The 23,743-nt window shown below is 40.8% G+C and overlaps 1 protein-coding gene across 2 annotated transcripts; it reads right to left on the bottom strand.

The window, feature by feature from the left end:
* Positions 1-506: 506 nt before the first annotated feature.
* On the bottom strand, positions 507-22,769 carry PDXDC1 (pyridoxal dependent decarboxylase domain containing 1). 2 transcript variants are annotated; one of them, XM_079320924.1, is made up of 23 exons: positions 22,455-22,769; positions 16,788-16,861; positions 16,212-16,277; positions 15,800-15,883; positions 14,684-14,830; positions 13,958-14,147; positions 13,342-13,410; positions 12,759-12,837; positions 12,155-12,239; positions 11,262-11,310; positions 11,065-11,166; positions 10,780-10,905; positions 10,021-10,071; positions 9,062-9,125; positions 8,161-8,249; positions 7,405-7,510; positions 6,213-6,384; positions 5,468-5,586; positions 4,513-4,634; positions 2,595-2,687; positions 2,413-2,509; positions 1,824-1,928; positions 507-1,088 (listed from the first exon to the last, which is right to left on the bottom strand). In XM_079320924.1, exons 1-23 carry the CDS (start codon positions 22,473-22,475, stop codon positions 829-831), a joined length of 2,370 nt encoding a protein of 789 aa, XP_079177050.1. In that variant the 5' UTR covers positions 22,476-22,769; the 3' UTR covers positions 507-828. The 2 variants fall into 2 exon arrangements, with proteins under 2 accessions (XP_079177050.1, XP_079177049.1); XM_079320923.1 differs by having other exon boundaries at positions 14,684-14,851; positions 22,455-22,614.
* Positions 22,770-23,743: the final 974 nt, after the last annotated feature.

The following is a 23,743-nucleotide window of genomic DNA, read 5'->3' as shown; positions in this document are numbered from 1 at the left end:
AGCTATCTTTAGAAATACACAACAGAAAGAACTCCAGTTACACTGCATGGACATGTTCAGGATGTGGTGTGTAAATGCCGTGCAAAGGAAAGTAACGGTGCCTTGTGCTCCTTCCCAGGACAGGAGTAGGAAGCTGGCCAGGCATGCAGAGGCACTATTGCTTTCTAGAAGGCTGAAAATTCACTAACTCAGTCCTACCATACCCAGGCTGTGGCTGGAGGCTGAAGTGGTACAAGAGCAGGAACAGGGGGTGATGGCCCAGTGCTCCTCAGTGATCTTTGTCCCTCCCCAGTGCCCACCACTGTAGGGCAGGGTGTGGGTAAGGTAACAGAAAAAAGCAACACAGAGCTAGGGTGACTTCAGGTGGTGTTTTGCAGGAGAGCCTAAACTGAATTTTCAGTACTAAAAAGGTGAACACCTGGCAGTTGTTTTTATAAAGTATAGTAACATAAGATAATTTTATAGTTATTGGGTGTAACTGTATTTTTCATGGTGTGCATGGCTGAGTGGTTAGTTAGCAACTTGTCATGCGGGGATTCCTGCAGGAAGGATAACTGCCAACAAACGTTCATGAGCACTTCAGAAATTTCACTACAGCTTTGGTGACACCGACATGGAGAGGATTAAAGCAACTGTAACAAGTGTACATTAAGACAAATCTCTGTCCCAGGGAAGGGAATGTATATTTGTGCAAAATCCCAGTTAATAAATTACAGTAGTTATTACTGTACTGTGTGTGGCACTGTTCATGTTGTCAATGCATCATTATCACCCTGCCTCCCTGGACAGGGGCCTCCTTGGCACAGTCTGAAATCCACACTCTGGATTTTATCTTTGACTTGCTTGATCCTCTACCTTGGTGCAGTCTGGTGATGACTTGTCACTGTGAATGTCCTCAGTGTCTGTCTTTGCCTGTGCCACCTCCTTCTGCTCCTCTTCTCTTTCCATCTCCAAAGGTCCTTGCTCCTGGCCAGGAGAGAGATTTGAGGGTCTCTGGTCCAGCTTGTCCAGGTCATCACAGTGGCTGATGGAACTGGTCTCACTGAACCCATCAGAACTTCTCAGAGACCTTTTGAAAGCTTTCTGACCTGTGAAGTGTTGGAAGCATTCAGTACACTGAAGGCAGCAAATACAAATGGTGTGCACAAATTCAGTTTCCAAAGGAAATACTAGAATTTTGTAACAGCAGAAAAGTAGGTTTTACTTGTGTGCTACTTTGGATCCTCAACATAGACCCAGACAGGTCTGCAAAGTAATAGCATCTGTTACTGTATCCTGTGTATGCAGAGACAGAGAAAACTGAGCTGAAGGCAAGTTGCCTGCTTACAAACTGAAATGATTCCAGGTTAAATAACTGCACTGAAAGTCATAGGCTGTAAGCCACCAGCCCAAAAGGTGAGTTAAAACTGGGTATCCTGCCAAGCAAAGCAGCATTGATTACTAATACAGCTATGCAGAGAATGCCACAGATTTAACAGATCTTTACCTCAGAATGGCTTAGGCCACAAAATGTTTGGCAGGGATAGAAATGCAGCTGCTGAAGTACATGACTACATGTTGTTATGGTTTTATTTCAAATAAAACTTCTGGCTTGTTTACCTGTTCATTTTTAAAGTTCAATAACCTCATAATATTCCACAGGAAGATTCCAGAATTCATGGGCAGTTGTAAGTTAATGGGACAACTTCCTTTAGTCCCAGGAAGAACATATGGGGAGAAAACAGCTTGGGGCAGTGTTCTGTGCCATGTGTACATTAAGGTTTTTAGGGTGGTAGAAGATGAGCTCTAGTTCCAGACATTAAACTCAGGACACATAAACTTACCAGGAAGTCTTTGCTTTGCAAGATTAGAAGTGGGAGTTGGTGGTGGAGTGCTGCCTGTTCCTTGGGCCTTTGATACATACATAGATTCTGTGGATTCTAGAGAGCCTGCAGGTTTAAAAAAAAAAAAAAATGACTAAAACTTATTTCTGAAATGGGCAGAATTTGAGTTCAAAGTTTGAGTTCCAGGCAGACTCCTGTTCAGGGGCACAGTGCACAGTGGAACACCAGGGCCCTGGAAGCACAGGAGAGGAGGCACATGCACTGACATGAGGAGCAATGTGCTAGGGCCAAGCTACCCCAGCTCACATGTTTACCCACCCAAACTCCTCCAGGATATGCAACCAGAGGTCACAGGAATGATTCCTCTATTAATAAATGCCAGTGTCTATCATGGCATTTTTAACATGATTCAACATGCAAGAACAAAACAAGAGAGTAGAAGATTCTTACTGGATGTTACAGAAATAGTGCAAAGCATGTTCCTGTCCATCCTGAGGGTGGATCATGTCACCCATGATCAAAGCAGCCCAGGAACATGTGCTGCAGGTTCAGTACAGAACTGACACAGCTGCAGGTGCTCAAGCCCTACCTGCTGTCAGATTGAACGTCCTCCCCTTGGGTGAGGCTTGGAAGGGAGAAAACCAGTTCAGCACAGAGCCCACCACTGGGATCTGGCGCAGCAGCCCCTGCAAGGCACAATCCAGCAAGGTGAGAGGAGCCCCAGGGGATGAGTTACCTCAGGTACCACAGGGCTGATGGTTGTGGCCTCACCTCTTCCAGCAGTCGCTCTTCATTTGCTTTCTGAAGCTGAAGCTGTGCTTCCTGTATCCCTTTTCTAACAACTTCAGTCATGTTTTCCAACAGCTGATAAAACCCAGAAATAAGGATATGCATTATTTGGACTTGAAACTGTCTTTTTAGTTCAGGTTTTCAGGATGGAGACAGGGTAGTCACATTTTTCCAATTTACAACAGTATGTGACAATCTCTATTTAATTATGACTGTAAATTAAAGAATGTACATGCTGACTGCAAGATTTTTTAATACATAAACCCAGAGGAAATAATGTAATTCCAAACAGGAATGGTGATTTTTTTTTTTTTTTAATACTTAGAAATGAGCCTGTGACCTAAATTCTTTGAAAACCTGCTTAGCATATAAATGTTCCCCAGATGAATGCCTGGGAAGAATGTTAATGTTTATGAGTACATTTTGGTTTCTAGAAACACCCAGGACTTAAATCAGCCCCACAGTAACAAGTTACGTGTCAGCCTATAGGTTCACATTGTTTTCCTGCTCTCATAAACATCTGCCACAGCTCCCTGTGGCAGCCCAGGCCAGCACCAGCAGTGTTTTATACTGCAAAGGACAGGCAGTTAACTGGGACAGCTGCAGGGGCAAGGAACAAACCCAAGAAGCTACATCTTTGTGCAAGATAAATGCCAAAAATTTGTATTACTGTCAGCTAACAAAAGCACAAAGAGGAAGCTGCTCCTCTTCCCTTAGGGAGAGACCAGCCAGGAACTGACCCCCATGGCAGCTCAAGACCCCTGGTACTCGCTGGCTGCATGAGGGAGGGCAGTGAGGTGGAGTTCAGAGTACCAGGAAGAGCCTCTGTGTTCTGGCTCAGTCACCTTCAGCTTGGGTTCTGCCTTTCAGTGCCTTTGCTGCATGTCTTAGGGCAGGATGGACTGATGTGGGTTTTCTGTAAAATCCTCCTCCTTGTACCAACCCTCCCCATCTGAGCAAGGCAAGGGGCATTCACATATAAATTGTTTCCCAGCCTTGGATCAAACAGGGAAGATTCACAGATTTACTGCAGCTGGTCCCAAGGACTGAACCCTTCTGACTCCTGCACTACTCCATTCCTCCCTGGAGCCTTCAGGATCCAAGGGGCCCATTCAGTTCCAACCTATCCACTACAACAGTTAAAAACTGAAGGTGCTCTAAAGACAAAACATTCCTTATGTCACCCTCCAAAGCAGCACAGGGAGTCAAGAGTTTCACTGCTAGGAAAAAATTCATTGCTATAATCAATATATTCCCATGAGCAGAAATAGGCAAAGGATTTCTGAAATTCTATTTATTTTTGAGGTGAGAAAATTAAATGCCCAACACTAGCAGAATGAAGGGACAGATGTAATGCAGATCACTTAGGAATTCTATTTTAGAGAACATTTGGAGAACTCCATTCAGGTAAATGCTTTGACAAATAGAAGTTGCATCATCAGTTTTATTACTTCAATAGGTTAATTTCTGGGTTTAAGACACCAATTTAAAGTTTTTCACACATTTTAGAGCATAGTTCTCTCAAAGCTGGTGTATATAAAGAATCTCAGTCCCACCACATCTAGCAGGGAAGAGAAACACCAGCTCACAATGAACCTACACCTTCACTTCAGTTTTTTGACAGCTTAAAATCTGAATAAAATGAGGCTATATCAGTACTACTGAAAGTTTTCATTAGAACTACTGCACACAGGACCATGAACACAAATCCAGACATCCTCATAATATCATAATTCATAATTCTCCATGTACAGACACAGATTATTCCTTCCACAGTAATTAAAACTCTTGTGGGCAAGCACAACTTTTACTTTCACAACGAACAAAACCATGTCCTGAAGCCAATAGGAAAGGGGAGAAAAAAAGGTGCTTCAATATTTTGTGAGTTATTAATACATACTCTTGAATTTTCTTCAATTTCTCTGCCTGTTGCTGCAATAGTTTCAACCAACTCTGACACATCCAGATCCTCTGTGACCATGCCAATGTAAACACAGTTCTTCTGCCCTCCGAATTCTGGACCTGGGGGCACAGGGAGAGTCAGATCTTTGTGCTGAACAAATCTGCAATCCTGCAAGGGCTGCAGCACTCATGCTGGTGAATCTGGAAATCCCAGCACACCCTCCCACTCCAGTACCTAAGGGCAGGATCTGTGTGGGTACAAATTATGCAAGCCAAGAAAGTTCAGCCCTTGGGATTTTCAAAGACAGAAAACATAACCTGAACAAGAAAAACAGTGGACATTTTATACAGTCATGGAGTTGTGTTGTAAATACCAGTGCTGAATATGCTTGAAACTCCTTAACTTTCTGTCATTTACAGATTACTTGGTTCCACAACTGTAGGGCACTTAATTTTTGACAGTTGATTAGAAAAAGATCACAGTTCTGAATAAGCAAATTAATACTTTCAGCTATCATGTGGCACTGTGTAAATGTGAAAGTGTTGCTAATTATCACAAAAGTCATCTAAGGCTTTTAATAGAGCCCCAGAGAACAGTGAAGCCATCAGTGCCAGTGGGTTTGCAATGAGATCTGCTTTTCACTAGATCCAGCACTACTTGAGAGGGCTCAGTTTACACACAGGAATGCTGCAGCTTTTATTCTTTCTGGCAAGAAAACCCTTCTTGGTCTAGTTGCCCATACATCAGTTTTCACAAGGATTTCTGAGAACAGCTCACCTGGTGATCACTCCTGAACTGAAACACCGGGGGAAGAGAGAACAGTTACAATGTTCCTCCTGCAATAACCACACGGGCAGCAGCTCATTCTGCATTCTAATGATCTATCAAATTCTAGCACAGCCAGGAGAATGACTACTAGCTTGAATAGAAGTTCTTTAAATAGTGCAGTTACCCAAAGAAAAGGTGAGATCTGACTCCAGTTCATTTAACTTTTTCAGAAGTTCTGTATTGATTTTTTCAAGTTCTTTTTCTTGTTTGTCATCGTTCTTCCCATCACTGTGATAGTTGTACCTTCAAACCAAGCCAAGAGATAGTAATTTCACTTCACAGTACATACAGAAGCACCTACACATTTAGCACATTACTACAAATTCCTGTATTTTACTAACAAAAAACATTACAGCTCCTACCAGCAAGTTTATTGACATTTGTCATGAGATTGGGGTTGTGCTGAGCTTGCTGCTGTAAACTCAACACAGTAGATTTCTGGTTGCTATATTGATTATACCTGAACTGTTTTGACTATACAGAATCCTTCCCAGAGAGCTGCACCAGAGGATCAGAACAGACACTCTGAGGGTTTTTTGAAGTCTATTCAGCATATCAGTGAGTGCTATTCTAGATAAAAATAGAAGTTATGCTTGGCTAAAGACAGTGGGATGAACTTGCTCATTACATATCACACACACACACTGCCTCCAATGTTACAACTGGTGCCAAAGCAGCTCTTCTTTAAGAGATAATGAAAGAAAATTACATTATAAAGGCAATTTCCTAAAATGCACTCAAAAACTTCAACTTTTCAAAGCTAGACAACAATCAGCAAACAAAACATCCAAATCACCACTGAAGAGACCACGTGGTCCTGTCTGCTCAAGCACAGTGTTTGCAAATGCAGCATGAAGAAAACAATTTACCTCACAACACCTAACCCTGGCCAGCCAAGATCTTCTATATACAACAGACCAACTGTTCTTCTCACTTCTTGCTCAAACTCCTCTCTCAGCTGCAGTGTGCTTGTCAACACTGGTATCTTCATTTTTAAGCAGTCTACCAACTGATCAATGTCCTGCATTTCAGTTCCTAAAACTGCAGAGCACAAGTGTTAGTGTGTGATAAGTGAGGTGGACATGACACAGTCTGAATTAAGGATTTATAAAGGAACTGCTCTGCAAGTTAATCAAATAAAATTTACTGATAGTATTGAATATCTTTGTCTATGCAAGTAGGTTTTTGGTTCAGTTGTCTATGTATTGATACATCAAAATGAAAGGAAGCAAGGATTTCATAAAAACCTAATAAAAAGGATTTTCCCATGTTACAAATCAATAAGGATATGTTACAGTACCCTTTTACATTACATCAGTAGCTAGCAATAAAAACCTCACAAATATCCTCTTTCCATAGCCCAGTTGGACATGAATTAGCTTCCATGCTGATTTAAAACAAAACATCAGAGCATCACCAAGTAATTTTATTCTAAAATCTGCTGCTCTGTATACACCAGGACCTTCTCTCACAAGTGTCAGCTGTTGCAAAGCCTAAGCCCCTCACCCCACACAAGCCATCAGGAGACACTGGGCACTCCCTGAGCCCTGCACACTGCTCTGTGCTTCTGCAGCATCTAAACTAAGAGTACAAGATACTTTCCAAAACAAAGGATTTTTTTAATCTCCTCCCTCCATCAGTAATTATAAAAAACCCTGGAGGCTTAGTAAATAATTATTCTAGCTAAGTAGCTGTATTTTGAACACAAGCACCATTGCAGTGTTGAAACACCTGTGTAGAAAGGTCAGGCATCTGGTGTTAAGCAGCTGAGAGAGGGAATTTAACTCTTTTTCCTAATGAGTTTAAAAAGTAACCAGGAAATCTTTCTCTACAGAGGCAGTGAGGCAACCTGACCCACAGCTGGGCTCCCATTATTGTACCCAGTGCTGAGGTGCAGCAAAACAATACAGCTGAGGTGGTTTTGATTTGTTTATAAGAAAATCCTCCTCACAGGAGAATATCCTGAGGAGCCCCTTGAGCCCATCTGCTTTGACCCCAGACTGTTGTACCATTCCACAGCAAAGGCAGCAGTCACAAGGGGCTGACTGGAGTGGGTGTTACCTGCAGAAGTCATGAGTGGGCTGAAGCGCACGCAGGTGCCTTCATCCTCCAGTTCCACCACATCGACCCCACTGGCAGGAACCAGCTGTGCCAGCTGCTCTCCCAGCTGCAGGGACAAGGCACAGTCAGGAACTGGACATGCCTCAGGCTCAGGGAACACACAGACACAGTTTTCTTTCAAAATCAGCTCTTGCAACAAAATACTTCACCCTGTGGGTGAGATGTCCGAGTTTGACAGATCCTTAAAATTATGACCACTTGGGATAATCTGCAAGTGTTATAAGTCAGAATTTTCTGCAAAATTGTCACTGCCATTAGGTGTGCCATGGTTACTGCACAAGGGATCCAAACCAGCCATGTGCTCAGCTCTGCCAGCACAGGTTTCTAGAATGAACTCAAGAGCTGGAAAAGGCAGCTGTCTGTTCAAGAATTCACAGACATTGACCACAGAGCATTTGGCTGATTTAAAAGAATTCTGAAGTTTTCACATATTCCCACAAGAATAAGAGAAAAAAACAACAGGTTAAGATTCAGGAACAATTTCACTAGTAATTGTGTGTAAAATAATCAGAAATGTAAAAGCAACTTTGGTTCAGAGCAAATGAATTCTTTGAACAGCCACAAGTTTTGCAAAGGAAATTGGATTGAGAACATCTTTCAAACTACTCCAACAAAGTGTTTATTGCTCCTGAGGACCCCCTGAAGCACTCCACTGTCACACCCCTTCTCTAAAGAAAAAAACCCATCCATTCTCACCCACTGATTGAAGGTGTCATAAATGTGTCCTTCGTTGGTTATTATGGGGCGCTGAATAGTTGAGGCCTGTGCAGCATGTGAGGTCTGATCTGAATCCAAAGACACAAGAATCACAGAAGTGGATTTTTATTCACTTAATTAAATAAAAGGCAACCTAAAAGTTAGATAAAAGACAATTATATATCCCAGCTAATGCAACACATCTACACCATGTACTGGGCCTGCAGCAGATGAATGTGGATGTTTTGTAAAAATATGTTGGACAGGATAAAGACTAGAAGCAAAAGAGAGTTGAACATAATAGTTAAAAAAAAACCCAGTAAAATACTTCTGAGTTTTGAGGTTAAAATGCCCCAATGGAAATACAACCAGTGTTTTCACAAAGCAAAATCCTGTGACATTTAATACCTGCGACAGCATTTCCAGAGCTGTTCCCAATGTGTTCTGCTGCTTTTAAAACTATTGCAACAGGAACTGTAATCAGTAAACCACAGCAACATAGTGCTTGCCATGAGCTGTGAAATGTTTGAAAGGAACAGAAAACCTGAACAAACCAAAATCTCTCCCCACCAGTACACCCATATCAAGCCTGCAGCTTGTAAGAGACTTCCATCATCTGCTCTCAAGATCAAAATCACATGCAAATCTTTTCATTCAAGAAGGCAGAAAATTACTTGTTATGAAAATTTAAAACACTGCAGTCTGTCTAAAAAAAGCTATCACGTGTATGATTTGTCACAGATCATGACCAGCATTCACAACCTTTTTAAAAGCATGTTACATGAGAGAACTGCACTACATCACATTTATCTCAAATTCATTTGGTGAATTAGTAGTTTAAAATACAGTATAGAGAGGGGCTATGTTGTTCTTGTTGTTTGGCTTTAAATAAATCACATACCTCTATTTGAATATTCCTGGAAAAACTTGAAAACCACCACTGGGGAACTCAGTTCATCTTCAACCTTAAAAGAAAAGAAAAAAAAAAATTCCCCTGTTTTTTTTTTTTTGAAGATTCAACACCATGGACAATTCCTTACACTGCTGAGCAAAGCTTGAGCTCTCTGGGAAGACACCCCAGAATCACTGGGAAACATCAACAAAGTTCCAGCAGGAAAAGTAAGATTATAATTGCTCCTGGTTTGGATAAATGGACTGTGCCACTTCTGGAGACAATCTCTAAGGCTTTATTTCACAATCCTAAAAATGCAGGATTTATTTAAGTAGGAAGGTAAGTGATATAGAAACTTGTACCCCCAAGGCCATTAATATTCTACAGCTTACTCAATAAATTGGCTAAATTTTCTAAATACATCAAATATAAACTCAAATTTGGAGGTGAAGGTCAGGGAATAAAACAAGCTCTGTTGGACAGGACATCTCCCAGAAACTGAATTTGGAATGAATACATTAGCTGTGATTTCTAAACATATTTCTGGTGTTAAAACCTCAGCTGGGATAATTTTTGTGTACAATTTCACAATATAATCTTGACAGCAGGGTAAGATACAGCCAGAATATATTAGAGACACTTAGGGAAACTGGTTTCATAGATGTATTACTGAGCAAATTCACATTCTAAATGGAATTAAATCAAGCTTTGCACACAAGTTCTGGATGCTCTTCTGCACTCCCCTGGGTGCAGTACAGAGCAATGGGACAGACATGACCCAGGGGTCACACACAACCAAGCCATGAGATTTCACTGAACACCAGAACAATCAGAAAGATCCCAAGTGTCTCAATACAATGGCTATGATTAACATAATATTTTAAAATAATTTATTCTAGTCAAAGTTGTTCTTTTCATAACAGGCAGAAACCAAGATATACAACCAAAGTATTAAAAGCAGACTGTACCGAAGTTTTAATGAAATCCAGGTTTTTCAAGTTTTCCAGCAGCCTTTGACTCTAGAAGACCAGAGCATAAAGAGAACAAATGGAGGAGAGAAATACTGTTTAATGTTTTTCAGAATAACTTTCAATTTCTAAAACTGTCATAATTTTTGAGCAAACCCCTCCAACATGTGAATTTGTCAATTTGGAATGTAATAGGAAAGTATTTTCTATCAGTAAAACACTGATAACAAAGTGTGACCTTTGGTAAGAAATAATATTTTGCATATAAGCACTGCATTTTGAAACTAATACATTATTTTGGACCTTAACTTTTAGTAAACTTTTAGTACAACTCCACACATAGTGCAGTTGTACCTCAAGAAATGTTTCAAAGTTCTTTTTAGTAAAAGTAATTTACTATTACTTAAATCAATATGATGCCAAGTAGAATAGGAAAATAAAGTCTCTCTGAAGACCTTTAAAGCAAAAATAGTTAAGCAACAAAAAAGGAAATTATTATGTTACTTCACTGTCTAGGAAGAACAAAGACTTTCTTTTCTCATTTATAAAAGTATACATTCAATCAAATAGTAAAACACATCCCTCCCTCAAACAGTTTCCTGTGTTTTCATTTTGAGTGTAACAATATGACCCAATGTTATACTGCCAGCAACTGCAGTATTTTAGTTGAGTTTTCTACAACACATCACAATAACCAGAAAAAAAACCCAGAAAGATCTGTCAAGAGCTGTCATAAATCACTGCTGAACTGCTGCTCACCAGTTGTGAGGCATGTTTTATCCTCTCCACAATGCCATCATGGCCCAGGTACTGCAAGGAGAGCCACAGGGGCAGGGCACGGAGCTTCTCCACGGGCTGGCTCGATGTCAGCCCTGCTGCCAAGGACTGAGGAGAAAAACAAACCACTGATAACCTCTCTGCAGTGCTGCTACCTTTGCCAGCTTAGGAAATTATAATTTAGATGCTTATGAAGAACATGGTAGCACACTGATCAGAACCAAAACCCCAGGGTCTTGAGGATGGTGAGTGAGAATCTGAACATACCAAGGATGGATCCTCGTGTCTGTAGAGAGTCACTGCAGGCACTGCTGGGAGCCCCAGCCAGGAACCCAGAGTCAGAGTCATGCTGTCACATTTCGTAGCAGCCTGAAGGTTATTAAAATAAACACAATATAACCAAATATATATTGATTAACTTTACACAAATCCATTTTAAAGTTTCTAGATATGGTGAAACATACCAGTACAGAAGAGGAGACATAACCCAAAGCCAAAGTCGCCAGGTTGACGCTGGGAAAAAAAAAAAAAAGAGTGGGTTTAGCATATAGTAAATAAGTATTAAGAGACAGCATTTTAATCTGCAGTTTAAATATTTCATATTGATGTGTAAAGGTAATTTTTGTTCATATATTTTTCATTAACAATGCAGGAGATAATGCTACTTGGTATTCCAAGACTGAAAACTCAAAAGTAAAAATCTACTTAGCTCCAAAAAATTTCAGTCCAACATTTGTGAAATCATCAGCCAAGGTAGTATCCATTATTTAGCATTAATTTGGTATCAGAAATAAATTGTATGTAAATACAGCTATTCTGCAAAATACCAAGAGAAAAAGTCTCTTTCAGCTTCAAAAAATATAATCTTAGAGCACTGGAGTCTTCATTGACATTGTCCAAGTTCTTAAAAATTTTTACTCTTGATTTAATCCCCCTCCCAGTTCTGTTGCACACTGCTCCTGCTGCTGCCTTCTGGACAACCTTCACTGAAGAGCCATTTCATTCTCAATAACAACTGTATAATGTCCTCTCTGACTTACAAGGTCTTTTTAGGGCTCCCTGGGCAAGAGGAGAGAAATTCATATTTCAAACTCTTCAAAGCAAGAGCAGATAAGATTTCCATCTGAATAAAAGTGATCACTAATCTGTGCTGAAATTACCTCTCCATTTAATTCTTCCTGTGTATGTAAATCAATTTCTATCTCACAATAACAAAATTATAACCATATAAAATGCTTACTATGACAAAACTAAAGTTGGCTCTATGGCTCTCTGTGAGCTGTCAAATTCAATAATGTTTATTAGTCAGACATTTTAATGAAGGCAGTTACAGAGGCATGAGTCTCCAGTTCCATACCCTTCCACATGGAGCCACATCTTGTGCTGCTCACAGAGCTCCTTCAGCCTGCCCAGCTTGTCTGTGTGCCCAGCCCCTGGAGTCCCTGGGCAGAACAAGGAAAAGGCAGTGACACAGGAACAGCCTGCACTGAGGCTCTGCTAACTGAGCCTCCTGTACTCATTCACATCACAGATCACTGTCCAGGTCCCAGGCAAGGAACAGTCATCCCCCTCATTCATACTTAAAGCAAATTCTGGACATGTGTTCAATTAACTAGGAGAAAAATAAAATTTTTCAAGCCAAAGTTGATGGCATATCCATCAAAAAATTCTGAAGTGTTAATGTAAAACTGATATTTAACAAGAGATCTGCACTCACTAAAGTAATTTACAGTCATATTAATACATCAACTGACATATGCAGAACTGTAACAGCATAATCCAAATTTAAATCAGTTAAATAAAATCCCCTTTGGACAGATAATTATTGTGTGGTCATTAAGATATTTCTTGATATGCAACCACTGAGCTGATTGGAAAAATATCTATATATATTTTTTTATTATATATGTATTAATGAAATAGCATGGGGGGTTCTGTGATTGTTTGTCCACAGCACTTACCAGCATTGGCCACAAGCAATAAAGGCAGTTTTCCAAACTCAACATCATCTTTAATCAGTCGGTCCAACAAAGCAACATCCTGGTATGAGTAAGAAAACAATGTTTGTCAAACACTGAATTGTTTCTGCTAAACTGGGAAAATAAATTAAGATTGAAAATGAGCAGCATTATGAAATTCTGAAATGAAATATTCTCAATGTCTTTGTTCTTGGCTTGCTCTTTCTTCTTCTCAAAGGCAAAATTATCTGAAGGCCAAATAAAGCACATGTGAAAAATAAAACACAAATACACCACATAGCTTGTGAAAGTACTCCAACTACTCCTATTCTTGAAATCTTGCATTAAAATGTACTTTACTTAAAAGCCATTAAAATATTTTGCAAATGGCAAGACTAAGACACAAACTTCCTTTCAGAAAATTTCCATCTATGCTTCACACAGCTTTAAGACAGAAGACTTAGAAGTTGAAAAAAGTCAATGTATTAACATCTCTTCCTAAACAGCATAATTGATAATCATTTAATTAAGCTTAAAAACCAGCCAACCAAAGCAAAGAAATAGTTCTTAGGGAAGGCAAACTTACCATTTGGTGCTGAGATCCAAACATAGTGTTACAAGGCACACGGCACATGCAGGAAAGGGGCAACCCTAACTGCAATAGAAATGATGGAATTTCAACTGAGAAATAATCTTTTCACATGCTCACAGAGAGTGACACAAAAACCTGTGACAATAGAAACCTTAATATTACTTTATAAAGTAAATTTTCTGCTAAAACTTATAATCAAATTAATAAGGAAGAAGCACAGGACAAATGATGTATGTTTGGGCAAAGGTCTATCTCACATGACCAACAGCTTATGTAAAGCACAATGCAACCTAGAAACAATCACTCATTTTTTAATAAGTTAGCATGTAGGATCCTTTCACTGGAAATATTCAGAAAATTTCTCTTCCTCCCACTGTATCACTACTGCAAAACACAGGCTGTAAATAAACACTCAAAGCATTTTTCCCAGAGAAATGGTTTTATTTCAAATGTATGGTTCACAACAGCTGAGGTTGTGGCCAATATGGACTCTGCTTTCCTTCCTGTAATTTTCACCTTGAGGAAAATTGTCACAATCCTCAAAGCTCTGCAGGCAATATGAAGCCAGGTATGCTCTAGTTGCAGGTAAAACCCCCCTGAGTGACTCTACCTGATTGCAGAGAGCTTGGCCCAGGCCTGTTCTGGCTGCAGAGCTGATGTATATGACAGGCTGCTTAGTGTAGAGCACATTAAAGCCCTCGAGTGTGTAATCTTCATAGCGGGTGTGAATTACAAGTCGACAGATTTTCAGGAGACCTTCACGATCATCTTCATGATAATAGGCTGATCCATTTTCATACCTGCAAGAAAATACAAGTAAATAGGACCAGCAAAACCAACAGTCAGTTTAGGGACTAAAATAACACTGACCAACAAAAAAGCTCACCACAAGACAGAGAAGATGAAAAAACCCTTCTATTTTTCCCAGGTTAAAATAGATTAAAAGAAAACTTTTACGAGACAGGCTGAGATTAACAATGAGAGAAGCCTAGTATATGTTTTCATCTAGACTCAGAGTAAGAAAGAAAAAAAAAACATCTGGGTTCCTTTAAGATTGCCTTTAGAGAGTTCAAAACCTTGCTTACTAAAAGTGGAGTGTGTGAGGAAACACACAAGTGGCTTCATTTTGGTTTTAACATAGATTTCAATTCTGGACTGCTAATTTTAAAGATAACGCAACCCGATATTCTTTAGGATAGTTTAAGGTCGTGTTTCAGACCTCCCAAGGATTTCTAAGTCTGTGGCACAGTGGTTTTTGTTGACATCCTCAGTCAGGTCACATTCATTTTTAAAAATTATCACTGCCTTGCCACACAAGTTATTCCCAGGCACTCACCTGAAAAGCCTGCAGAGCCAGAGAGTAGTGTCAGAAAGGATCCTCGTTGTGAGTTTTCTCAGCCTTTCCCTGTCCAGCACAGATATATAAGCAGCCAAACTGTGTCCCAGTAGAGCCATGTGACCCTGTTCACCAACATTCTGAAGTCTGCAAGCCAGAACAGAGGAACTGCCAACAAAATCCAAGTCATGGACACTACAGTAATATGGGGTTTATGGATTTTTAATGTAGACTGGCAGAATTAGCTGACTTGCCATTTAAATATTTAGCAGAGAGAAGTGCAGTATATCACAGCCACCCTCCTGTCACTGTGTATGACACTCTAAGCTGCTAGTGCACACAGAACACTTCACTGGGCTCAGCTGCTCACAGGAACAGCTCCAGCCAACATGAGCTGGAACTAAGCACCTTATCTGCACTGGGACTTGAAAGTGCATTAATACCCTTCTCTCATATGCACAGAAAACTCAGCACACTTACATTACTATTTTTAGAGGCACAGCTTTTCTTTGCTTTTTTGGGTTTTTTTGTTTGTTGGTTGCTCTTTTATTTATTGATTTTGGGGTTTTGTGGGGGTTTTTTTTTGTTTTTTTAAAATCTTGAACATGTTTTTTAAATGTTAGTTTTCAATACTCTTCTGCAGATCATTTAGTACTGTTTCCATTTTACTGAAAAATGGAAACAAATTTTATTTCTTTTCATTTTAAAATCTATAGAGATACATGATAAAAATCTATTGGCATTCAAAGCTTTAAAACAACTTTTAGAAAGTGGAAAAAAATGAACTGTCACATGAGAAACAATTCCCTTGTGTAACTCAACTTAGTAAATAGCAATAGAAGCTTTGTAACTTTAAGAAAGTCAAACCTTGTGCATTATTCTGCTTCACTATACAATGTAAGGTGCTTTTAAAAAGTTACCTGGTTGCACAATATTTTATACTTCAAAATATATAATATATACTTATGTATATAAGTATATATATTAAAATGTATACAGAAATTATATATACTGAAACACATATAGAACTTAAAATTAAGGGGGTAAGTTCTATAGTGACCAGAATATTTAAAAAATCAAGTGTCTTCCACATCCAGTAACTGACACTGGCCTCACCTGTAGGACTGTGAAGTTTCCTCCTCCTCCTCTCCATGCATCAGGTTCTGAACTAACTGAAGTATGCTCACCATATCCTGGCCACTGGGGGGGGAAACAAAACCACATTAAAGAGACACAAATGGATAAATACCAGCATCTAAAAGAGGCCATCTGGGGCACTCAACTTCTACTGAATGCTGAGTACAGCAACAGAAATTATTCCTTTGTCTCAGAAAAACTGACAAAGATGAGAATGCTGAATCATTTCTAGACCCTACCTGGGACACTCAGAAAAACAAATCTACTGATACCTGAAAATTCGGTCTGAAAAGCCAGACTTGCCAACATTGAATTCCTATTGCTTAATCCTGAAAAGTATTAACTTTTCCATTAATGCAAGTTGCTTGGAAGACAAACATGCTATGCCTACCTGCCTTGGAGTGGTCCAGGAATATCCTTCCGTGCATATTTCTTCTCATTTTCCTCCTCTACTTTCCTAAGTTAAAGACACAGAATAAACTCTGTAGTTTAGTTTGTGTTTGATAACATCAAATATGTAATTGACCTTGAATTGCAGAAATACTCACATCTATTTCACTGACAACAGTTTCAGAAATAAACCAGATGAGATTGACACAAAAGTTTAGTTCAGACTGAATTAAAGAGTTCCCAAGTTGTTAGGGTTTTCAGTTCTTTAACAGAAAGCTTAGAGAAGAATCTCATACATACAGAAATCAAAAATTACTCTCACTGAATAATAAAAAAAATTTCTAACTTTGAAAAACAAACTTGTATTAGAGAACATGCAAAAATATGTATACATGTACCTTAAAAATCCCAGTATTTGAAAAGCAAAGATGATTTGCACAGGTGTAAGCTTCAGAATGACAATGTGACCTTAACTACCAAGAAAATGAGGGGTTTTTTCTGCTTAATGGCAGTGACACAAATAATCCTCCCCTTAGCACAAACAGCTGTTGTTTTTTATTGCATCCTTTGCACACACCTCTGATTGTCTTCCAGCATCTTCATTGCTTCGTTCAGATTCTTCCCCATTTCTGCTAGAGTAGGGTCCACCATCTTTTAGGAAAAAGAGAGGAACTCTCAAGAAAAGATCAAAATCCATTTGTCCTACTACTATCTCTACAATCTAATAAATCCTAGAAGGGGTTAAAAACTCAACATCTGGACTAGAAAGACAAGAAAGTATCCTTTGAGACTGCCCTAGATGAGAAATAAAATGGCATAATTCCCTCCATTTCCCCAGCAGACTTGTATAACAGTAGTTTTCAAAACAGATGAGAAAACACCTAACCCAAATATCCTTGTAAATATATTTGTTCCTATTTCTTGTACCTTTAAACCAGTTTTTAATCTTAACTAATTGGAAAAATCCCTTTGTGTGGATAAAAGAGTGAAACTAACCTGCAGCAGGCAGTTAAGACAGGCTGACATGCAGCAATTATCCCCCAGCTGTACAGAACAGGCCAGAAGTCCTGATCTCATAGCTGAAAACAGGTAACCACAGATATTGCCAGGATGGAAGAGTTTAAAAACCATGGAACTTATTTGCCCTGAGCTGATGACAAGCTCAAAGTATTTCCCAAGAACTGCTCTGGCTTTAAAGAAGTCTCTTTTATAAACTTTAACCCAAGAGGCCTGACAGAAGCTTGTGACACTGACACAAGACCCCTGGACAGGAGTATTTATTCATTTAAGGATTAGATGCCATTTGAAGGTTCCACAGAATGTGGAAGGTGTCATGTGGCAGATCCTGATTTACTTATATTTGAAAAATAAATATATCCCAGTGTGAGGGTAGAAGGCAAGACCACTGCTGAGCCCCATCCCATGAGATGGCAAAGCCCCATGAAATAGCCCAGTGACCCTTCTCCCTGCCTCTGCATAACCTCCAGAGATTTAACACCAAGCCATCACCCATCAAAGACTCTGGTGGTTACCCCTACAGGCTGCTGCTAAGGCTGGGGGGGCAGAGGGAGGGACAGAGAGTGTTTAAAGATAAAAATCCCAAGGCAAATGTATACACTCATGCAGATGCTGACACAAAAGCAAATTTAATCACAGAAGGATTTTACACTATTTTCATCCAGAGGACTGAGCAAGAAAAGGGGGAAAAAAAAAAAGTTGGGAGTTACCATAAGTTCAAAGGCTATTTTTAACCAAATATTTTGAGATTTAACTCACATTAAGCAAGTGGTAGGTGACTGAAAGAATCAGTAGCCAGGCATGGGCACAGTGATCAGACCAAGACTGACAATTGTCTATTCCATGGCTTTGGAAGGGGCCAGTAACAAAGGTTTGGGGGAAGAACAAAAGAACAGAGCAAGTACTGAGTAATATTTTACCATCAGAACTCCCAGCATTCAGCAATAAATAGGTTTTTACACTGACTTGTGCAACAAACACCAGGAACGAGGGCCACAACCTAATTAAGCACTGAGTGACAAAGTGATGAAAATACAAAAAATTTCAGACCTCATCACAAATTAGAAAACCTCAACACGCTGCAAGCTTTCAATACTCAGAAGAAAACAGATATAACAAAGGAAAAATATAAATTTGATTTTTGGCAGTATGTCCATACATTTTGAGTGGTTTCCAGAGTTGCACCATGTCAAAGAAACTCTGGAAAGAAGTTCAGAAAAAAAAAAGAAATCTGTTTTGTTCCTGCAAGCCCTTAAGGGAGCAAATGATTGGACTAACCTACTGATTGTGATTATCTCACATAATTTAATTCAGGCTGCCATAAAATTCCATCAGTGGCTGGAAGGCAGTTGTTTATTTGAACCTTTCTTAGTATCAGCTGCAAATATTCAAACAGATCTGTTGTAAATGAGGACTCAAGATGTAGAGACATTACAAAAAGGGCTCTGAGCTGCTTTTGTTGGCTACTAACATAAAATCCACCTGCTGAAATGACATCAGATGTTAAAAACTGCACATCCTTGCCTCGTGACTCATCCTGTCTCACTCACTAATAATTATACACACAAAACACTTCTGTCAATAAGCTGCCAGAAAACTACAAAAAAATACAGCTTTAAAACTCCTAAGTTACACTGAGCTCCAAAAAAATGCTATGAAATCCACAAAGTCTTTGAATCCTGATATGGGCTGAATTGGAAAATTAATCCCTTCTGATTTTTTCCAATTGCTAAGTGGATATGCAGCAAGTTATTTTCTCCTCTGAATTCTGGAAGGAGAAGAAGTCCACCTTTACCTGCTGCAAGCTGAACTTTCTATATGCTCACATTAATAAGGGCATGGGGGTGGGAAGCAGGAGACTTCCTGCTTTTATCAAGCAGCAAAAAAAATAGGTGTGGCAATGTTGCAGCAACAAATTATTTAGTTAAGAAAGGTTTCAGAACACACTTTAATAACAAAAGCAGTAATAAACAGTATTTTTTTCATGGTCTTGGGCTGTTTTTGGAAATGACAGTGGGAGGAGTTCTTCCACAGTCCCTCCTGAACCACAGGACAGCAGAGGAGTTTAGGGGGTTAAAGCAGCTGCAGGAAGTTTCTGCACTCAGTCCTTCCCCTGGATCACAGGCAGCCTTTGGCCAGGGGAGTTACAGGACATGCAAATCCTTCCTCTAAGGAGGCACCAGCCAGGGCATTTTCCTTCTGGGTGTTCATCCCATCCCACCAGCTCCTTCAGCCCCTCACAGACCCTGGCAGCCTCATGCAGCCTCCTTTATCATTCACTGCCTTCAAACAGGTTAACCCAGCTCCCTAAGGTTATCCTGCAACAGCCTGGATTTGCAGTCATTCTCTATTCCATAACTAATCAGTTACTATTTTATTAAGTACTTTGAACTGTGAACTGTTTATGATTTTATAGGCAGAATGTCACACCTTGGAGTCACTTGGTACCTGGGGAACGGATAAAAAGCCATTCTCCTAATGTGATAAAACTGAAACTTAATTGCAAATTCTAAAGGGAGAATGCTGCTTCTATACCAATGTTTTACAATCTTGATTTTGCATTTCTGTAGGCTGTACTCCTAATGAAATAAAGGGATGAATTTTAAACAGTTTACATAAACCAATGCTGTGTGAAGCAACTCACAGGTGTAGCTCATTCCCTGTTTCCTGGGAGCTCATTTCCCAGTACATTATTATCATGCCATAAAAGGAAGCTTAACCAGAAAAAAAAAACAACAAAACCTCTTCTCAATGGTAAATTAATGTCAAACAATATCAGCATTCTTCAGCCAAAAGAACATTGGTTTTATTCTCCCCAAGAAAAGTTTAAGATAACAAAAAAAAAAAAGCTTCATGATTTTTTTGGCTTGAATAAAAATGACACTTTGTCATTACAAGGCTTCTGCTTATAGATATTCACTCTTTTAATCTTTATTTATTCCCCTGACAAGCACCAGTGCCTTAATGCAGCTCTGCTGCCTTGAGTTTTCTGTAAACTTACCAGGATGTTATGGTAAATAACACAGTAACAAAAGACAAGAACCACAGGCTGAGCAAGAAAACAAAACAGTTTTTTTTTTCATGTTTAGGAAAAATAGTGCTGTAGAGATGGCAAGAAGTTATAAGGAAAGAATTTGCACTATTTTACCATTGACAAAGTCACCTAAAAATTTAAAATCCTTCAGAAGATGGGTCACTTCTATCAAAATCCAAAAGGAAAAAAAAATAGAATAGGTCTGTTAAGGCAAACCTCTGAAATCTAACACAGGCTTCCAGAATTATTTAAACAAGTTCAGCCCAACAAAATATTTCTGAATTTCAAATAAAATTAATTGTAATTATATCACTTATGATATACAATACCTTAAAAAATAATGCAAAAAGATTCTGCTGAAACAAAGTTAATTTGCAAAGTCAAACCAAGAGATTTTTGGTGTGCACACCTGTGAGTCAGATTCTACAATGGTTTTCATTGTAGCCCTACTGTGCATTGTTTTCAATTCTCAGGAATTTCTCATCTGCTAAAAAAACCTTTTTCCATTTGCAAGACCCTAATGACTGCAGTCATGCCAAGGTCACTGCATTACAGCTTATTAGGTGATTGTACCAAAACGGTTATGAAAAATTCAAAGTTGCAACAAATGTTAGTACAAGATAAAAAATACTACTCACATCACTGGCACCCTGTTAAGCTACATGTACAAAGACACAGCAAAGAGAAAATCCATGGTTCAAACAGAACAGTCTCAAATCTACTATGATGATACTTAAACAATGTCTACGAGATACGTGGACAGACATTCTCTGCAGAAAATTGTATCCCAGCTTAAAGGAATTTAAAATACATTTGAGGAGAAGACTTCTGACATATCATGCTCAAGACCTGATAAACTGCAAATTGTACAGATTTACCACAATCTTAACCAAAGACTATTCCAGGAAGGCACTTACTGCTAAATATCTAGAAGAACATAATTGTATTATGGCATTTTATTATACAGAGAACTACAGCTTTTATCACACATGTGGAAAAACACCGTGATAAACAAGAGAGGAAGTAAACCAAATGATAACTCTTGACACCCATCTATCTGCATAAATGGAAAAATCAGACAAGAAAGTTTTTGCAGACCATTACAGGCTATTACTCACAACAAGAATAATCAGAACATGGACATCTTTTAGGTAGTTCATTCTTACAGTGTGTTTATTGCTTCTTATGATGCACTAGTCAAGCAAGGAATTTGGTCAGTACTGCACTTGCCCTGTACTAAAGCACCTTCTTTAAACCACCCTGTATCATACCAGTGTTCTCTTTGAGTCCAGTTCACAGACAGCACACTCTAAACCATTCCAATGAAGTTTTACTTAATTACGAGTTTTCAGAATAAGCAGGAGTCACTTCTGTCAGCAGGAGAACTTAAGCTTTTAAACACTAACAAATACTCTGTAACAGGGTATTCTTCAGGAAGCTTGTAACATATCAAACTTGGGGTTTTTTTGCCACCAATCATTAGCCACGTCAGAAAGATACTTCCTGAATTTCCAGACCATTTTACTAGAGCACATCCCTTCCAAATTTCTCTGGACCACCCTAAGGATACATAAACCCGAGCATTCTGCGTATAGTAAATGACGCAAGGAGGGGCGTGTGGATTCACAGCACATAAAGCGCTCGTTATTGCGGAGGCGGCAGGGCCCGGCCGCAGGTGCAGCGGGCTCTGCTCACGGTGACAGCGCGACACTGCCCGCACTCGCGGCATCGCTGCGACAATATTTGCTTTTTACACTGCACCGGGCAGAGAGCAAACACAGCGCAGCGAACGCCTCCATTTCCACTCAAAAATGGGTAAAATAATGAATTTTTTAGTGATATTTCATCTCCTATCCTGCTGAAGGCTAACACTCAAGGGAAATAAGCTCCATCTTTTTTTTTAAAGAAAACAAGAAACCCGCTCCTAAAGCATTTGCCGATAGTTATCCTGCCTAGTTCCAGATCCGGGACACGGATGCCGGTCACACCGGCGGCTGCGGGGGCCGAGCGGGGACAGGCCCGGGAGCTCCGCTGCTGCCCCACAGCTCCGGCAGGCGAAGCCGCCTCAGCCCCGGGGGCAGCGCGGCGCACCGAGCCCCGGCCGCCGCCGGCCCGCGCCCCTCCCCGCGGCCCCGGCCCCACCGCACCCGCTGCTCGCGGCCGGCCCTGGCCCCGCGGCGCTGCCCCGCAGACCTTCTCGAGCGAGCCGTCCATGGCCGCGGGCCCGGCGCCGCCGCTCCGACCGCTCCACGCTGGCAGCGCTGACGGAGCCGCGCGGGGCGGGCCGCGCCCGCGCGCTCACCTGGGCAACGGGCCCGCCCCCCGCCGCACGCACCACCGCGCTGCACCGGCGGGGGGGTTGCGCCGCAGCGACGCGCGGCAGGGCCGGGGCCGGCTCTTCGCTCCGCACAACGCCTGAGGTCGTTCCCCCCAGCGCCGGTTGGTGGAACAGTCCCGAGGAGAACCCAGGTCAGTGACAGAAACTGGCGCATGCGCAGAGAGCGCGGTGGGCGCTGGTTCCGGAGCGGAGCTGCGAGTGCCTGGGTTCGAGTCCCCGCCTCGGCGGGTCGTGGCAGGCCGGACCCCGGCAGGGCTCTGCATGGCTCCAGCCTTCGCGAACCCCTCTGTTGTTACCCCGCTGTCGCCTACGGGAGCACCAAAGCCTTTCCTCCGCGTACGGTGTGCTGCACAACTGTGGCGGACAGCAAGCACCTGCCCGGGGGCTCCCGTCCGACAAACAGCCCCCGGAGATCCAGACCCTGGGCTTTTCCTGAGCTGTATTTCTGTTCTTACTTTTCGGTACATATACCTCGTTCTATTAGTGCCATTGCTGTTATTTAATAGCACTGTTTGCAGCTGCCGTTGTTTTCGCAGGGAATGTTGGCATGAGGAAAGGACAGCCCCTGGACTCTGACACAGCGAGTCCGCTGGTCAGCGCGCTATACACTCTTACTAAAATTTACTTAAATCTACAAGCCATCCATGACTATTTTTAGTCGTTCACGCAAGGATTGGTGACAGTTTCAAAGGCATTAATCCAGGTGACAGAGCGAACTACCACCTCCTGCCTGGAGATGGTTCCCTCAGTCAAGCCTGAGCCCATTGCCAGGAGCAAGGGGAAGCTCCCGGATGCGCTTCTTTCCTTCCGCGGCCAAGGGGCTGTCTTGAAGGACACAGTGTCACCTCTCTACATGCACTTCAGACCCCTTTTGTGGCACTGGTTCTTCTGTGTGTACACGAATCTCTTCAGTAACCTCACATCAGTTGCGGCGTTCTCCTCAAGTTGTCTCAGCAGCAGAGGGCAAAGCAGAGGAACCCTACGGGCTGCTGCTGCTGAGCAGGTGTGCATCGGCCCTGCTCAGACTGCAAAACAAGGGCAAAATTGAAAAGAAAAAGCCGTAACCTACGCACATAAGCAAACAACAAGGAGATAATTTAAAAAATTATAATATATAAAAATTATAATATAACAGTGCCTAGTT

Source organism: Erithacus rubecula (assembly GCF_903797595.1).
Source record: "Erithacus rubecula genome assembly, chromosome: 17".
Lineage (NCBI taxonomy): Eukaryota > Metazoa > Chordata > Aves > Passeriformes > Muscicapidae > Erithacus > Erithacus rubecula.
Note: the sequence above shows the minus strand (reverse complement) of the source record. Positions and strands in the feature narration are given on the sequence as shown.